The 17,421-nt window shown below is 54.8% G+C and overlaps 1 protein-coding gene and 1 long non-coding RNA gene across 3 annotated transcripts in view; one reads left to right on the forward strand and one right to left on the reverse strand.

Moving 5' to 3' along the window:
- Bahcc1 (BAH domain and coiled-coil containing 1) overlaps positions 1 to 4,072 on the reverse strand; it is a 56,893-nt gene extending 52,821 nt beyond the window's left edge. For both annotated transcript variants that reach the window (XM_085829362.1, XM_085829361.1), the window contains exon 1: positions 3,532 to 4,072. In XM_085829362.1, the coding sequence (XP_085685488.1) occupies positions 3,532 to 3,712 (181 nt within the window). In that variant the 5' untranslated portion in view covers positions 3,713 to 4,072. The remainder of the gene's footprint in view (positions 1 to 3,531) is intronic.
- A 5,020-nt stretch (positions 4,073 to 9,092) lies between these two features.
- On the forward strand, positions 9,093 to 14,940 carry LOC115032574 (uncharacterized). The gene is made up of 2 exons (XR_003838219.2): positions 9,093 to 9,299; positions 9,496 to 14,940. It is a non-coding gene; the product is annotated as an uncharacterized LOC115032574 (long non-coding RNA).
- The last annotated feature ends 2,481 nt before the right edge of the window (positions 14,941 to 17,421 follow it).

Consider the following 17,421-nt stretch of genomic DNA (forward strand, 5'->3'; position numbering starts at 1 on the left):
ACACCTTTGATGGGGTCTTTTTTTTTCACACAGGAAATTGTCTTTTTATTTATTTTATTTTTTAAATCTATGAGGCTAGGCGGAGTCTGGGTGGTTGGTAATTTTATTTTACTTTAGAGACTGGTCATCCAAAGCGCCTTTAACAGGAAATAGGTTGGCAGTCTCCCTCCAGAAAGGGCCTGCCTGAATCCCCCCAAAGCTGTAGCCAAGACACATGGCTGCACAGGCCAAGCTAAATCGCATCCCAAAGCCAAAGGGGGTGGAGAAGAGTCCAAAAAGAGAATTCACACCAAGAAGTGAACCAGCCCCTTGGTGGAGCCCCAGCCCTAGGGGGGAGCTCTAGGATAGGACAGGAGCTGACCCAGCCGGAAGGGGGGAGGGGCGTCCGAGCACAGGGCTCCCGAGTTTCTCCCCGAGCCAGCTGCCTCCTGATTAAACCCGTTCCCGGGGAGAGAAGAGATCCCCAAGCAACTGCAGGCAGGAGCACGGGGGAGAAAAACCTAGATTAGTTCATGCTGATTTTTTTTTCCTTTTTTGTATGTTTTCCCCCATCCCTAGATTTCACAGCTTTTCCTCCGGACCATCTGTATTAAAGACAAAAAAAAAAAAAAATCTAACACTGAACTAAAAATAATAATTCCAAACATTTTAATTGCACCTCTCAGTGACAAGGTTAAGGGGGCAGCTCTTTACCATAAACCTACAGCTCGGATATAAAGCTACCGGCAGTTTCAGTTCCGGAAAACAATGGAAGACTCCCGGGAGCCCATCATCATCAACCCCCCCCCGCCCCCTCCCCCGCCCCCGCCCCGTAGGGTCCCGCAAGCTGACACCATCCACGTACCAGGTGGGAAAGAAGGAGGGCAGGAAGTGGAGAGACCCTTAACCCAGGCTGAGCAGGCAGGTGGGGAGAGTATACAAGAAAGCCGTTCCTGGGGAACCGGGCCACGGGGCCGCAGCTCGGGTGTCTGCATCCTACGCAGAATCAGGGAAGATTCTACCCCAGCTATTTTGCTCTCAACTCAGCAGTTGGGGCAGGGAGGGGCAGACTGGACTGCTGCAGCCTTGGCCTATGGGCCACAGGGAGAGGGAGAATAGGAGAAGGTGGCCATTTGGAAATCCTCACACAAAATCCACACCCAAGACCTAAAGACAAATTCCTTAACTTCATCCCATCTTTTTCCCTCTCTAAATGAGGATCTACACAGACACAGACTAAAGTACAGGGATCTTGATATAACTACTGTTTTAAAAATACATGTAGCAAGATTCTAAGAATGAATGCGAAATCCTGGCTATCCTGCCTCTTAACAATTGCAAAAGGCTTCCAGCCCCACACAGCCCTGACAGGCTTCCCATCCCAACCCAGTCCAGCATCTCCAAACACAATAGGTTCCTCCGGCACCCAAGGGGATGGAAACTGGGCCTCGGGAAGCAGGAGACACATGGCCCTCTAGCACTGAAAGAGGGAGCCCTCTAGGGCCCCCCGGTGTATAAGGAAGCAGGAAGGGTGTGGGGTCACAGACTAGGACCTGGTACAGTTTCTCACAGCTCTCTGCGGCCTGTAGTCCAAGAACCACGTGGTCCAAGTTAGCATGAGCAAGACAAAGGTCCAGGCCACTTCACCACACTCCCACCTGACTGGGTATTACCTAGATCTGGAAACAAGGGGGAAAAGGAAGAAATGGTTGCTGGCCAAGAGCTGGCTGGGCTAAGGGCGGGAGACGGGGGAGGGGGCTGGGGCAGCAGTGACCTGAACTGAAGGGGACTGGGCTTGGCCTAGCTGCCCCCCAGGGGGCACAGCCCTCACCAGCCTAGCTACTACTGTGGAAACCCTGCTCTCTGCAGCACGGTGACCTACCAGGGTGGAGGGCACTGAACACTGGAGGAAGAGGGCAGAGGCCTCCTCTCTGTTCCTCAACCCTGCAGACTCAGCCTCCCCAGCCTGCCACCAGAAGCTGAGGCCAGTGTGGAAGCTGGGCACTGACCCCTCTGCTGCCACCAGCATGTCAAAGCCCTCCCTCCGCTCCCCAGTGGGTCTGAGATGAGTGGGTAGTATCTCAGTGCCCCGGTAAGAATACACAATAACAACAAGGATATTGGGAAAAGATATTTTAAATTCAATTGCTCAATCAAGTACTTTTCTTTCTCTTTCCCGTTATAAATCTAGAAGGGGTAGAAAATGGTGAGAAAGAAAAAAAGAAAGAAAGAAAACCGATCCACAGAGAGGAAGGCAGAGCTGGCTGAGGCTCCAGCTGGAAAGACAAGCTGGCAGTGTGGGGTTGACCCCACAGGAGGCTGGCCACTCTAGCCTGGGGCTGCTCACTCAGACTAACCTCGTGCGGTAAAAACTGGGGGCCCTTTATTAATTAAGCAATTTCAAGGATTTTTTTTTAAATGTATTTTTTTCTTTTTGACTGCCTTCCCTTCCAACATTTTCCCTTCTAGCCCTGCCGTTGCCATCCGTTTTAATCCACAAACTAATTGTAATCCCATTAAAGCAGATATAATTTTATTACTATTCACGGTTCATCAAGCTAATAATAATAACTGTTACTGCCAAACTGAAAAATAAAAGCGGCAAATAATATTTCTGATGTTTAGAATAAACTGTAAACAAAAGCAAGCCGACCTGCGAGGGTGACCCAGCAGGTCCACGCGCAGTCCCTCAGGCTCCCCCAGCTCCGCCCACGCTGGTCAGTGACTTCCCCGCCAGCTGCGGCTTCGCTCCAGAGACCGACCGGGTCGGCGCTATCAAGGACACCCCTCGAGGAAGGGGACATGAGTGGGCCGCAACAAGGGGGCGTGCCGGGAATGATCAGAACAACTCCGGGTCTCTGGTCTTGAAGCTAAAGCGCACGGACTCGCCTGCACCGAAATCCCGAGCGGGGCGCCGCTCTGAGTTCCCGCGGTGCGGGATGCGCGGTCCGCACTCGGGGCCACGCTTAGTTCGGCGTTAGCAGGATACCAAAGGCACTTGTTAAAGCGCATGCATCCCCTGCAAACCCATTCTCGCCCTGACACTTCAAGGCTTTATATAGAAACAGGATTTTCTCGTCTTACACTAGCAGTTCCCATTAGCGCTCCCCGGGCGCACACTGCTCTCTAATCCGCGGGCCGGACGCGCCCTGGCCCCCTCCCCCAGCCGCACAGTCGTTCTGTCCCTGCAGAATGCGCCACCGTGTCTCAGACGTTGAACGTCTTAACGAGGTGAATGCAAAATGCAGAAAAGAGGCTTCCGCAGAATTTACTTCTGCAGAAAGGAGTGGGGGAGGGTGGCTGGGAGTTGAAGGCTTGGTTTGATGCCTGCTCTCCGGCTTCCCGGCGTGACCCAGGGTAGCCCGGGAAAGGCTGCTGGAAACGGCGCGAGCAAGCTCGAGAGCGCGGCCCGCTCGGCATTGCGCAGGGAAATGAAACCGAAGCTCCAAGAACTGCTCAGAGGAACGGAGGGGAGGGCGCTCTTTGCACTGGGCACTGTTGCTGGCTGCAGCAGGGCCTCCCGCACCGCACCCGTCCCGGCCGGACACTGACCTGTGTGCGAAGCCATTGGCAGCGGCGACGGGAAGTACTTTCCGGGCTGGAAATGCGTGGCCGGTTGCGCGGCGGGGCCGGCGGGGGCGAGGCGCGCGGCGGCGGCGGCGGCGCTGCGGTGGCCCAGGCTCCCGCGCTCCGATAGCAAATGCGGCGGCGGCGCGAAGTCTCGGCCATCCATGCCGGGCCCCGGCCCCGGCCCGCCGCCGCCGCCTCCAGCAAGCAGCGTGGCCGGGGCCTGGGAACGACTCGGAGTGCGGGCGGCGCGCGGGCGGCGCGCTGGAGGCGGCGTCCGGGGTCACCGGAGGCACAGATAGCCGAGGCGGTCAGCACACCGGCGGACTGGGCTTCTCCGCGGGCGGCCACGCTCCGAGCCGGCGACCGCCGTGCAGGTCCATGGTCTGCAGAGGCAAGCAAAAGAGACTTGGTGACTAGGGGTTCTTCTCGCCCGGGGTACCCGCCCCTCCCGCTACCGGCCCCCTCCTCGCGCGCCAACACGAGTGGCATTCAGACCGGACAGCAAGGCTGGGAGCGCTCGGAGGACTCCCTACTGCACACGCTTACGCGCCGGGTCATTGGAGCCGCCCTGCACGCGGGTCCGCGAGCACACACGCACCGTCCGAGCCACGCTTGGCCTGCAAGAGCCAGAAGCAACCCAACCGCGCTGCGCGCAGCTTCCCTTTCTGGTCCCTGAGAGTCCCTGCGGCGAAGGCGCCGTTGCGAAGAGGCTGCTGGCTCCGCTGGGTGATAAAAACCCAAATCTGCGAAGCCATCACGCACACTCGCACGCGCGCGCACACACACACTCACACACACGCACACCCTCTCCCCTCCCCCGCTGCCCAAAGGTGTCTCGGAGGAAAAAGCCCTGGGTCCACGCTTCGCCCCCCCCAACCCCCGCCCGTCTTTCTGAAGTCCAGCTTTTACTACATTCCGCTTAACCGAATAACCATGCTAATTAAGCGAGTAATTTTATTGATTGTAACTCAAGAGTTCTTTTTAAAATAACCTTCCTTTTCTCCTCTCTCCCATCCCCCCCATGCGTCTTTCAGTCCATTCTTTTGAATGTCGTCCCCCACTCAGCCCCAGTGGGACCACCTCCCCCCACACCCCCCCAGCATTGTGCCACAACCCCAGACTGGCGTCCCGGAGCTCCGGGCGCCCCTCGACCGCCACCGGCATCACCTGGGCCGCTACGCCGCAGTGCCTGGCCTGCTGTCCCCGAGCCCGGAGCTTCCCGGTGAGGCTGGAACAATCACCCCGCCCCCCAATCAAATTCGCCCAGGATCTTCCTCTGCGGATTGGGGGTTTGGGAGGGAGGGGGCTCAGAGAGTCAGAAATTGTTTTCTCTCTGCCTCCCAAATCGGCCACAATGTTTCTCCATTCAGCGCCTGCCCGGGATCACTTAACCAAGGCTGGTCTTCGCGTGGCACCTAGGTCGATCCTGCAAAGGAGCACAGACCAAGCATAGCTCAGCCTTCTCCTGCGTCTGGGTCCCAGCAGACCCGTGTCCTCGGGTCTTCCATCCCCATCTCGGGCAGGGCCGGCTTAAAATGACCCTCCTCTCCTTTTTCTTCTACCCCTCCCATCGCGGAAGTCTGCTCCCGGGCGAAATCGGAGACAATTTCAACTCTGAGAAGAGCAACCGAGCAAGCGAAATAAACTGTACACCACCATGCACGTGCGACCAAAGTCTCTCGGCCCTCCTCCATTTCGAATACTTCTCTCCTTATTTCCGAAATACGCATTGTTTTAATACTTCATCTCAGTTCCAATAGAATGGAGATATTCTTAACTGTGAACTTTGCAGACAATCAAAACCTTTTTTAAAGCCATCCCACCGTGACAACAAAGCGATTAAGATGTTTTCTATTTCGTAAATACCATTTAAAATTGCTATATTTTATGCTCTGGGTTCTACACTGTCTTATTTGCACACTATTTTGTGTCTGATTTAATCTATAACCGAAAACATAATGTATTAAGTGAATACATATTTGCTCAGCTGATAAGCTTTTTTTAATATTTATCCGGAGAATTTTGCATTGTAAATAAACGGGACTACACAAAGACTTCTCTTTGTGCTCGAACTGCATACAAAGGGGTTTGGGGCTCTCTTCCCTCTGGGGAGCTTCACTCTCCCCGGGTCCAACAAATAACTCGCTTCTCCACCGCGCGGGCCTATTCGGCGATAGCCACGGCGCGGAAGGCTCAAATAAGGCCGAGGCGTTGTTGGCGCCGGGGTCAGAGGATGGGCTGCCCGGGGATGGAGAGGGACTTGCGCGCCCCAACCCAGGCCGGCGCCTCTCGAGCCCCGGAGGGCGCCGAGCAGGACAAAGGGAAAGGAGGAAGGGGAGGGAGGTCAGGAACCTGCCGCTTCAAAGGCGCCGAGGGCCGGAGTGGGGTCGGAGGCTGCGCCCGCGGTACAAGGCTTCGCGACGGCCTCCCGGGAGTCGTGTGCGCTGGGCTTTTGTTCTGGGCCCCCCACCCCCAGTAAGACATTTCAAAGTGGGAGAGAAAGTGGGGACTGCTGGCGATTCTCGGGACGCGGGCTCTGAGCTCATGCAGTGGCTTTACTCTCCACCCCCTGCGGGCCTATCGCCTGCTCGTTCCTACCTTTCTCACAAGCCTGCTAGACTTTCTACGCAAACAAGGGGTGGGTTGTGTCTCCCGTACCCGCCGTTGCGCTTCTGAACGGACTAGAGGGGACTTTTCTTTGTGTTCTGTCCTGCCCGAGAGCTGCCGCGCCGCCCCGGTCTGCTCGCGCCCAGGGCCTGGGAAAGACGGCTCCATACGGAGCGAGTAAGGGCAGAAGCTGAGGCCACAGACCGAGAGCCGTGGCCGGAAGCTGAGATGCAGCAGATCGCCGAGTCCCGAGGCTCCGAGGCCTCCCCAAGCCAAACCCCGGGACAAGACACCGCAATGGACCCCGGTCAGGGTTGGACCAGAGGAAACAGTGGCAGCGGGCAAAGAGCCGCGCGCGGCCGGAGAGCCAACGACGAGAGCACATCTAAAGAACCCGAACCCCAGAAATCCTCCCCCGGGTGGCTGGGCGTGACCCCCAGAACTGCGCTCCCTCCCGAGGCTTGGCCAGCACTCGTACCCCCAGCTCCTTAAGGTTTGCTTTGTTTTCAAATTTCGCATCGAAACGCCTGGTCTGAGACGCCTTTGTCCTCCGCTGGAGGCCAAGCTCTGGGGTCCGTGGGCTCCCTCCTGCCGAGTTTCCCGCGCGGGTGGGCGCAATGGGGCCTGCAAGGCCAGGCCGCAGCCAGGAGCGCGCCAGGAGCGAATGGATTCAGCGTCGCTTCACAACCCGCTCCCTGCGAAACCCGCCCCCCCCCATCAGCCCAGCTAGGAACGGGGACTGGGTGTTGCAAGACCCCCGCTCTGGGGAATGGACCGGTCCCCGGACCACGCCACGCGGGTCTTGGCCTGAGCCCGCGTGCTGCCCAGAACGCGCAGCATGAAGACGCCCCACTGTTCAGCCCCCCTCCTCCACCCCAACTCCCCCAGAGAGGGAAAAAAAGGAAATGTTCTGAAAAGAATTAAGTCTGTGGGGAGCGGAACCTGAAAACCTGCCAGTACCCCTCTAATCTCCTGTCCCCTCACTGAGGCCCGGAAAGCAGCGGCGGTGGCCACGGAGAGCCGACCGTTCCCTGCGCCACGGAACGACCGGGCGGAGCCCATTCAAGATTGCTGGGGGAGGGGAGTAAGATGGGGGAGCAAATAATTGGGGTTCGCTCCTGGTTCCTCCAGAACTGGGCTCTCACTGACTGTCCATTCGGGGCTACCCGCGAGGCTCTTCCTGAACGAAGGTTGGCGGTCTCTGTCCTGTCTCGATAATTTATTTTTAATGCAGGGTGTCGATCGAGACAACAAGCGCTCAGAGCAAAGCAAGGACGCATTACGGGGGGAATTTTAAACCGATCGATAAAATTTTTCAGAGGAAAAAATATCGTACTCATATATATAGTCCATCTTTAAAAAAAAAGCCTTTCAACATCATAACGGATTTTAAAAGGGAAGCGCTATTATTTAACATCACAATCCTGAATTTCTTTTGCTTAAAAATGTAAACCCCCAAAAACCAAAATAATAAAATAATAAAAATAGCAAAAAAAATTAAAAATGAAAGCAATTTGAGTTACTTACTGGAGGCTGTTTCCAGGATACAATTGAATGCAATACAATTAAATCAGTAAATGTGACTTTGGTTTGTATTCCTATTGGTATTTTCAATGTGCTGACTGTTGCACTGTGAATGCACGGCTTCCACAACAACGACTCTAGCGAGCCCATCCAGAGCGGCTCTCAAACCTGCAGCCCGGCGCGGCGAGCCACGGGCCCTGCATACTAATAAGCTCGTGCCACTCAGCCCGGAGCAGCCCGAGCGCTGATTGGCTGCTCGGCCCTCCACGGCCCTGAGCTCGTGCCACTCATTCGGCGTAAACAGGCCTCCCAATAGGCTGGCGCCGGGCCAGGGAGCTGCCAATCAGGGAGCAGCAGGGCTACTACCAAGCCTGATGGCGCCTAATTCAAGCCCAGCGACTGCGCAGCTCCTTTGCGCAGATCATTGCTGCTGAATGGGAATGTGGTGGCGCAGGGCGGGAGAGGATCTAGGGATAGTGAGAACGGGTGTCCGTGTCCAGGGGAGACTTGCGGTTTTGTTTTTCCATAATTTGTCAGGTGTAAGGTTTGGGGCATTTTTGATTGTTTTTATGCACAGAATAAAAAAGAAGAAATAGCCTCACGCTGTAAACCAGATGCTCTGTCCATACCAAGGGTCTGTCTGGCAGGTGGCAGAACCTGCTGCACGTAGGCCCAACTTCCAAGCGCAGATTCTGAGTTACCCTGATGTACCTCCACTCCCAGGCACCCCCCCACCCAAACTAGGAATACACTTCGGCCTGAGGCATGCCCACAGGCTTCATAAATGCCCTTCCTCCCCCTGCCCGAGAGGCAGTTGTACCTTTCTTCGCCAGCCATCTATCTGTCCGCTCTCAATTATTATCTCCCTCCGCCACACTTTGCAGCGCAGCAACAATCGAAATGAAAATCGAGGCTCTGTTGCCAAGATAAGGATTTACTTTTTCTATCAGCCCCTAGATTTTAAAAATATCTTTACTTGATAATTTTAGGGGTGGTTGTCATGGTGTGAAAACCATGCTTAGCATTTTTCAGGGCCTGTCCCTGCATATTCGCAAATTTCTCTCCACAATGGAAAACAGCCTCTAAACAATTCTCTTTATCATAATCAGAATCAAAGCGCTTTTAAAATATTCTGCAAGCAAATATTTCGGTTAGAATTTGGTTGCCTACCCAAATGTTATTTATTCTCAAGAAGTAGAGGTGATGTCTTAGTGGCGATGAATACATAATTTCTGCTTCTCTTTTTCTGTGTGTGTTGGGGGGGGGTGTATTTAAGTAGATGCCAATCGACACAGCTATATTCCTTTGGATTTTTCCAGTCTCTTTCCTGCGAGGACACAAAGGAGTTAAATCTGAGATCTGTGGTCTCCTCTTTTTCCCCGCCTCCCTTGCTTCAGCGAAACGGCCACGATTGGTTGGCACTTTGCCAGCGGGCTGTCCATCACTAAGTGTAAACAAGGCGCTGATTGGCTGTTATCCAGTCCGCACCAGGCCTCCTGAAAAAAGCAATTACTGGCTCCGCGGTTTCAAGGCTGCCCAAGGCCGCTTGATGAAAGGAGATAAACCGGGGACGGTTTCCAGGATCCCCGCGGGCCGACCCAGGCAGCTCCCGAGCCGAGGTGCGGCGGAGAGCCCGGGGATCAAAGGCATCTGAAGAGAAAGGAGAAGCGGGCGCACTGCCGGGCCGGCCTGGCCCCCTGCGGGCCGCGCTGACCTGGGAGGATGGGGGCGGCGGGCGGGGACTCCCGGATTTCCCCCTAGCTAGCGACCGGGCTTCGCCCGCTGTCCGCTCTAGGTAAGCCGGGGTCTCCGCAGGCCGCCGGACGGGGCACACGAGCCTGACTGCGGGGTGGAGACGCGAGGCCAGCCGGCGATTGCGCCCTCCCCAGCGCGGCGATCGCTGCGCGCCGGGGCGCACGAGCTGTGGTGAGGCGCATCTCCTGCAGATCCAGTACGCGATTGAATCAGGCCATCCTGTGCGGGATGGGCGCGGATTCCGGCTCCCGGTGGCTCGGTGGTGACCCGACGGCGAACGCCGGCTGGGCTTGGCCTGAGGTGAGCTCCGTTGTTCTGGTCCCTCCAGCGGCGGGCAGCCGTTTCCCGCTTCGCACGCACGGAGAGGAGCTTCCCGGCTCGGGAGAAACCGCTGCTGGCCACGGGAGACCCCGGGACGCGAGCGCCCCTGTTCTCGGTTGGTGTAAGCATCCCTTGCAAGCCGCAGATTTTCTGAGTGCGTAGAATTCAAGTTCCTCGCTATTTTCTTTCATTGACTTTGTTTACCGATCCAGGAATCTTTATATCTATCTCCCCGTTTAAAGTATTCTCCCTTACCCTATCCGTTCCTTCAAAAAGGAAAAGAAAAAAGGAAAAGAATTTTAAAGAGAGAGAGAGACAAAAATAATTCGATGTACAAGGACACTGCGTGGCAATCCCCCGAGCTGCTGCAACCTCGAGGGGACCCGGGAGGCCGTTGTGGGGGAGGGGTGCGCCTAGACAGCTCCGCACCCACTCTTTCATTTTGCGTAACCCGGGTCCTCTTAGGCTGGACCGGGAAGATCTCAAAGTGTGGGATCTATCCCTCCTGGGCGGGTGGAGACAGTCAGAAGGGCACACCGGTAATCCATCCGCACTCAGGCCTGCTGCTAGACACGAGAACGCGAGGTTTCTTTCCTCCTCAAGCCGGTTTAGAATCTTGGGGATCAGCACCGCCGGATCCCTAAAAGCTGGGCATGAGGATTTGTCTCCAACCCCGCCATGTTCTGTGTCCACCCCCACCCCGTTCTGTGTCGTCTCACATCCCCAAGAGGCTCCCAGAGTGTGAAAGGCCTCGGCTCCTTGCTGTCTCGCTCCCACCTCTGCGTCCTCTCTAACCTCAGCATTCACTTAAGTCTAGTGGCCTTTTTCCTCCTTCGCTCAGTACTGTTTCAAAATAGTTGTTACAGCAAATAGCTGCCGACGCGCCTCTGGATGCCGCCAGAGGCTGGCAGCTGCCCAGCGCGGGCGCACAGCCCCCGGCAGTTCCACAAGACCAAAATAAGCTCCCGTGTTCCTCTCACAGGGCTCGGCCTCCCGGGCGGGCCCGGGCATGTCTGGCTGGGCTCGCTATCTGCTCGGAGCAAACCATCCTGGTTTCCTCCTTGACTTCCTGCTATCCAAAACTAACAAATGTTTTTCATTTTAGAAGAACATGGCGTGAGGATCAGGGTCCTTTCTAGAGCAGTGCTTCTCGCCCTTCCGAGTGCTGCGACCCTTTAATACAGTTCCTCATGTTGTAGTGACCCACAACCATAAAACTATTTTCGTTGCTACTTCATAACTGCAGTATTGCTACCGTTATGAATTGTAATGTAAATATTTTTGGAGACACAGGTTTGCCAAAGGGGTCATGACCCTTTAGGTGGGGAACTGCAGGATCTAGAGGGAAAGGGGGGGGGTGTTAAAAAGAGTAGAGGAGACAGGACTATAAGCCATAGGTCAGTCTTTGCACTGGCGTCTCTGCTGCCACCTGAAGTTTTAAAAAATTGTATGTTATTAACGCTGCAACCACAGACACCCAATCGCTAGCCCAGGGCACAATGGCCTATGGATGCACCGGCCACCTCCACAGCCTGTCGCATGCCCTACATAGGCAGCTGTGCTGCTCATACATCAGACTTCATCAGGCAATAGCGTGTGTGCCCATGAACATTTGTGCAGTTTTGAACATGTGATCTGTCTACATGCTCGTTCTGTGGGGTCACACAGCATCCATGTGTGTGTGAGCCTCACGTCACACCCATCACCTGCCTTAGATCTTGTGATCTCTTGGTACCCCTGTGGTAGGAGAAGGGAACTGACTCTCTGGAACAGGCAGGCCAGGCAATGCAGCACGCAGGCAGGCACACATAAAAATAAATAAATGTAATTTAAAAAGACAGTTTGAATCTCACAACACACCGACACACGTCACACACGTACAAGCACTCTCAATTACAACTGACTAACCGGTAGTCAGAGCAGCCCATTACCCACAAACCCTGGTACCTCCTCCAGCATTCCCCCACTGCCCTTACAAGGCAGGAGACTGGAAGCAGGCCTAGGCCTCCCAGCTCCCAAATGACAGAGAGCCTACTGTGTGAACTCATTGAATAAATAATCACTTTTTAATACAAGGGGGTGGGGGTGTATCTCGAGTTACATAAAATTGAAAATGCCTGCTTGGGCCAGAGAACAGCGGCAGAGCCGCCACTGCTCTGCGGGGTAATTGTGTGTTGGGTGTCTCTCCATTGTTCCCTGGGCCATTAGTCAGAGGGCAAATTAGAAACAATTTCTTGACGACAAAAAAATTGACTCTTAATTCTTCCTACCAGAAGTGAAAGGGCCAAGTCCAGAGGCCAGGCCCAAGGCTGGAGCCTGAGAGCTGCAGCTTTGGGTCTGGAGGGGCAAGGAACCCGGAGGGAGAGGGTTTGCACGAGGACAGTACAGTAGCTTGCAGGTTGGAGCCAAGCTGGGGAAGGTTGGGACAGGAGGGCCTGGGTAGGGGCTGACACTCCTCCCATCAGAGAGCCGACAGTGGGATTGCAACCACAGTCTAGAATCAGGATTTGAAGGGATAGTTGGGGCATACACACACACACACACACACCCTTCTCAAAGTGGTACAATTCAAAAGCCGCCCCATGGCACTGGTTGGAAGAGGAGGTCTCAGATCCTTGCTCCTTCCCTGAGGTTTCTCAACCACATCAGGGTCTTCCTAGCAGCCCTATTGAGGCCCAAAAAAGAGTACCGTAGAGAAGGGTCTTAGTGTGGCCAAGTCCTCAGTTCTGTCCCCAGATACACGTGTATTCCCCAGAGGTACCGGCTTGGTGCTCTGTGCCTGGGAGTGAGAGAAGAGAATGGGGGTGCCCATCGCAAGGTAAAAGGGCTTCTCCCCCCAAGAAAGGAACTTTCAAACAGAGCCCATCTATTTAGCCAGGCACAGAGGTAAAGGGGGCGGGAGGTGTTGCACTGATCTGTGGGCTCCTGCCCCCTCCCAACTGGAGGCTGGGCTGAGGCCCAGGTAAGGGGCAAAAACACAGAAGCAGGAAAGGAAGAACTGCAGGATCCCAGCTTGCTAAGAGTCCTCTCTTCTACACACACCTCTGGAGGCCTGGCTGTGCCCCTAGCCAACATCCTCCCCAAGGCATTCCCTGACTCCGCTCCAAACCAAGCCTGGAGCTTTGCTAAATTGAAGCTGGCTCAAGCCGGAGGGACCCCTGTGGGAGGCACAGGTTTTCCCTTCAAGGCCGCATAGACAGACAGACCTGCTTCTAAGTTTTAAAAAGCAAGGAGAGAAGCCCCAGACCACTTTGAAGTCGGATAAACAGCTTCCCCAGCCACCACGGCAGCTTCCTCCCAGGGAGGTTTAAATTCTGTTGTTGCTGATTTTCTCCAACCAGGTCAGGAGGCTGCCCAGCCCCCTCCCTGCGCTGGAAAGGTGCTTGTTAAACACAGTCGTAATTTGTGGCTAAATATAACCCAGTGTGTTCACACGGAAAGCATAATTCAGAGGGCTCGTTGCATGAGGTTATCAGTGAGGAGACCCATCTGGGGTAAATTAAAGTGATTTTCATAAAGGGCAGAAGCATCCATTGCCAGGCTTCTCCGGGCCCTTTTACCAGTGATAGTGCAACATTCCTACTAAAGGGGATCAGGGAAGGCAGAAGACGCCCCGTACCCCAGAGCTGAAGAAGCAGCTTCCTGGGCCTGAGCTCCATCCAGCCTCCTAGGCCTCTCTTCATCTAAGGCTAGATGTGGCTTCTGTTAAGCCTGGGAAGGCTCTGGAGGCACGGGGTTGTCTTTGGAGGCCTGGGAGGATAGCTTTGGGGGTCTGCCTAAAGAAGGAGGGATTGGTTTTCCTGTTGGGCTGATCCAGCTTGCCCTCAGTCGTGGCAGGGTGGAAGTACCCTCTACTCGCCCACCCCCACCACCCATGACTGTAGGAGCCCAGGGAAAGTGTAAACAATCAGCCTCTCGTGGCCGGGTGGCTGAAGAAGGGACCCTGCTTTGGAACAAGTACCCAGTCAGTTTGTGCGTGTGTGTTCCTTCCAGGTAGATCCACAAAGTAGAGATGGCATCAAACCCACAGGAACACCTGCTTCCATCTCTGGCTATACCCAGCCTAGCCTGGCTTTGCGGGAAGTACAGCTACTGTAGGCTTACAGATCTCAACTGTGCGAATGTGTTCGCACAGGTCAGACGGCAGGGTATGTCTGCACGGAGTCTCTGGAGCCAGATTTCTGCTGCGTGGTCTCACAGTGGCGGGTAAACCCAAGCTTCTTCCAGTCCCTAGGAAAGACATACAGGCTGGGTGTCAGGGATTCCTTTGACCTAGCTTTGCTGACCTCTAGGCCCAGCCAGGGTTTGCAGGATCCACAGCCATTGTTTCTTCCAAGCCCCCCATACTGGGAGAAACCAGCTTTGGCCTGACTTCCGCCTCCACCATTTCTGCCCCACTGAGGGTTCCTAGTCAGGAAAACCCTGCAACCACAGGACACACCTGTCTGTTCTGCAGCTCTGCCTTCTTCCACACCCAGCCGAAGATTCCCTTCCTGGAAGGAAACCAGTAGGCAACACAAACACTTATGCACCTTCTCCCTAATTTCTGGGGAGAATTGAGCCCTTGGTCTGGTTACCTGTAATGTTTATTAACCAAATAAAATGTCTCTCAGAGTTCTCACTGAGCAGCAGTGCCTGTGTCAAAAGCCCTGTCTCCTTAAGCCCAGAGGCAGTTGGGCCTCCTGAGTGGGGCTTCTGGCTGGAGTGTGGCACCTCCACTGCCTCTTCTGTTAGCAGGACATTTGATCCATTAAATTAAAAATCAGTCGATAGATCCATTTTTTTCCCCTGACCTCTACGAATGAATACATATTCCACCCTAGTTCCCGGGCATCAATACCAGCTGAGGTGCTAACTCCCCAACCAAGGGAGGTCTCCACAAGTGGTTCCAAAAGGAAACTCCCAGGGGACAATCTTCTCACAGCAGCCAGGATGGTCTGAGAAACCTGCCCTGTGGCCAGGCCAGCACTAAACCCCGGTTCCCCTACTCCACTTGGGCAGGCACTGAATGAAATGCGGCTGCAGAGCCCTGCACATCCCTGAGTCAGACCCGGTGTGGACCCCAACATAAGGCTGCTTCCTTTCCTGCTATAAGTGCAGACACAACTGGGGGGGACAGGGTAGGTGTCGTCCCACCAGGATTTTAAGTAGGATTTTCAGATGCAAACAAGAAAAGCCTCCTGAGGTGGGCGGTTAAGAAAAAAAAAAAAATCAAAGCCTCTACATGGGAGCCAGAAACAAAAGCTCTTTGGAAGTGCCAAGGCCGGAGCGCATCACATCACGGATCTTGTGGAGCTAGCCGCCCGGGACCCGCATCCGGAGAAGGAGCAGGCGGGCGCGGATATCCCCACTTGCTTGCCGACATCCCTGTCCCGGAGAGGAGGAAAGAGGCTGGAGGCACCATAACCACAAATTTATGGCCTGGGTGACGTGCTTCCCTCTCCCACAATGAGGCCTGGTGACATTAAACAGAAAATTGATGAGAGGGGAACGAAATCTAATCTCTTTCTCTTCCACCCCGGCTCTTCGCGCTTTCTTGGAGGGGGTTGGGGCGGGAGGAAGACCGTGGTTGCCTGGGGTTTAGAGCTCTGGGCTAGCGGCTTCTTTCCACCTGGTTTCTCAATATGGGTAGGCTAGAGAGCCGCATTTCTGGTGGGATTTTAGAGCCAGGCGCCTGGGTGTAATGATGGAGCCGCGGCTCCAGAACCCCATAACATCTCTGGTGCTCTCCCAAGCCCCAGCTCCCAGGAACACCCCATCCAGAGGAGAGCATCGGGTCCCCACCGTGGACCACGAGCGTCCACACCCCTCCATTGACTGCTGCATGTCTCCCGGATCGCCTCCTGGCACAAAACTGTCCTTAAAGGAGCCGCCTTTCTTCTCGCCTTTGTCAGTGTCTAGGAGGTCATTCCAAGAGGATGCCAGGACAATGCCCTAGGGACCTGGAGGGGAAATCTAGGCCCAGCTGCCTTGGGCGCACACATTACTTAGAGCTTCAGGCTAGGTGTTACCAGCTGGGTTGTGTTGGCACTGCTGGCCAAGGTCTGAGCTTTCAGTGAGAGCGCCCCTGGGCTCCAGGGGATGAGGCTTGAGCCAACAACTCCTGCCTTGCTCACCTCACTGACCTATGAGAACATGAGTGTCAGGTTCGGACTCCGTAAACAACCTCTAGACTTGTCAGGACCCACCCAGCAAGAGTGTGAGGATTTTACAGTCACCAAATAAGTTGGCCTCACCTGGGACCTGGATTTATAGACCCTGGGTTCTTCCACAAAACAGGACAAGGTCTTCGGATCCTGACACTCATTGGAGTTCCACCTTTTGCCTCGGGAGCCAGGACTAGAAATGTGGGGGGCCTTGAGACCAGCATTAGGTGTTTTAGACCACCACACCCAAGGAAGAATGAGCCAGAAGTCCACTCCACCCTGGGTTAGCCCCTCTGAAGGCTGCACTCAGGCACTCAGTCAATGGGATAAAGCCCATCAGGGCTGGTCTCCCTGTCTGAATCTGGAGGCATAGCTAATGTACAGTGGGAATCTGGAAGCCAGATTCCAAAGGGTCAGGTTGGCCTGAAACCAACAAGGTTACATTTAACAGGCTGGAAGGAAACCTCGACTCTTAGGTTCAAAAATCAGTTGTAAAAATGCAGGCGACTTCCCGCTGTGGACAGAAGGAGCCTACTGCAGCTGCTGTACCGTTCACGCAGGACACACTTGCGCATACACACAGACACGCACACCTATTCACAGACACACATGCATGCGCGCGCGCGTACACACACACACACACATACACACACATGCCTATTCCCAGCAAGCTCCCTTGTGAATTTCCCAGAGTGCCTGCAGCTGAGCCTGGCCCCAAGGGTGGGGGCTCCCAGGATGTCTGGCCCAGCGCTTCTGAAGTCAGGCTCACTGGGGGAGGGGACACAGCTGGGGACAGTAGAGAATGGGGTCCTTGTGCCACTGTCATCAGGCCCAGGGCTTCGATGAACACGGCTTTGTCCGAACCCACACCCCGTGGTGACCACGGGACCAGAGAATCAGTGGGCCTCAGAACAAGAACTGCCGGCTTTTTGGCTTTTTGGCTTTGGTTTACTCTTGAACAGATATTGGTTGTACAGTCTCTGCAGCCATGTGCCTGGGGCAGGCAGGGGAGATGAAAATCCAGCTTGAAGTCCAAGGTCTGAAACAATGTTGCTAAAGTCAGGTTTTCTATTAAAGTGACTGCAGCCGGAGGAGGTAAAAAGCACCTAGTGAGGGGTCTGCCTAAGGCTCAGCCGAGCTACTCCTCATCCCTTCAGGTTTCTGTGCTGGCAACAGAAACTTAGTCTGGTCTGCCTAGAGTGTGGAGCAGGCGTGCCTCCTGAGAATTCTTGGTCATCCAGAGAAAGAGGCACCATTCCTGACACTGAACGGACAGGCCAAGCCTCAGTCTTGATAAAGGAACGACCCACCTACATATGGCCTTGTGCATTGTGGGTCAGCCCTAGAGGACTTCCTGGAGGAGGGGGTGGGGGAGGCTTACAGAGACCTGGTGATAAATGGCAGTTGTGGGCCTGGTTTAGGAAGTGGGGTTCTCCCTGCATAGTTAGTGAAGGATTAAGTTGACACCCAGACCCTGGGAACTCAGACTGTAATGAATGGTCAACTCCTGAATCAACAG

Source organism: Mus caroli, unplaced genomic scaffold (assembly GCF_978045245.1).
Source record: "Mus caroli unplaced genomic scaffold, Mus_caroli_1 scaffold_13, whole genome shotgun sequence".
Lineage (NCBI taxonomy): Eukaryota > Metazoa > Chordata > Mammalia > Rodentia > Muridae > Mus > Mus caroli.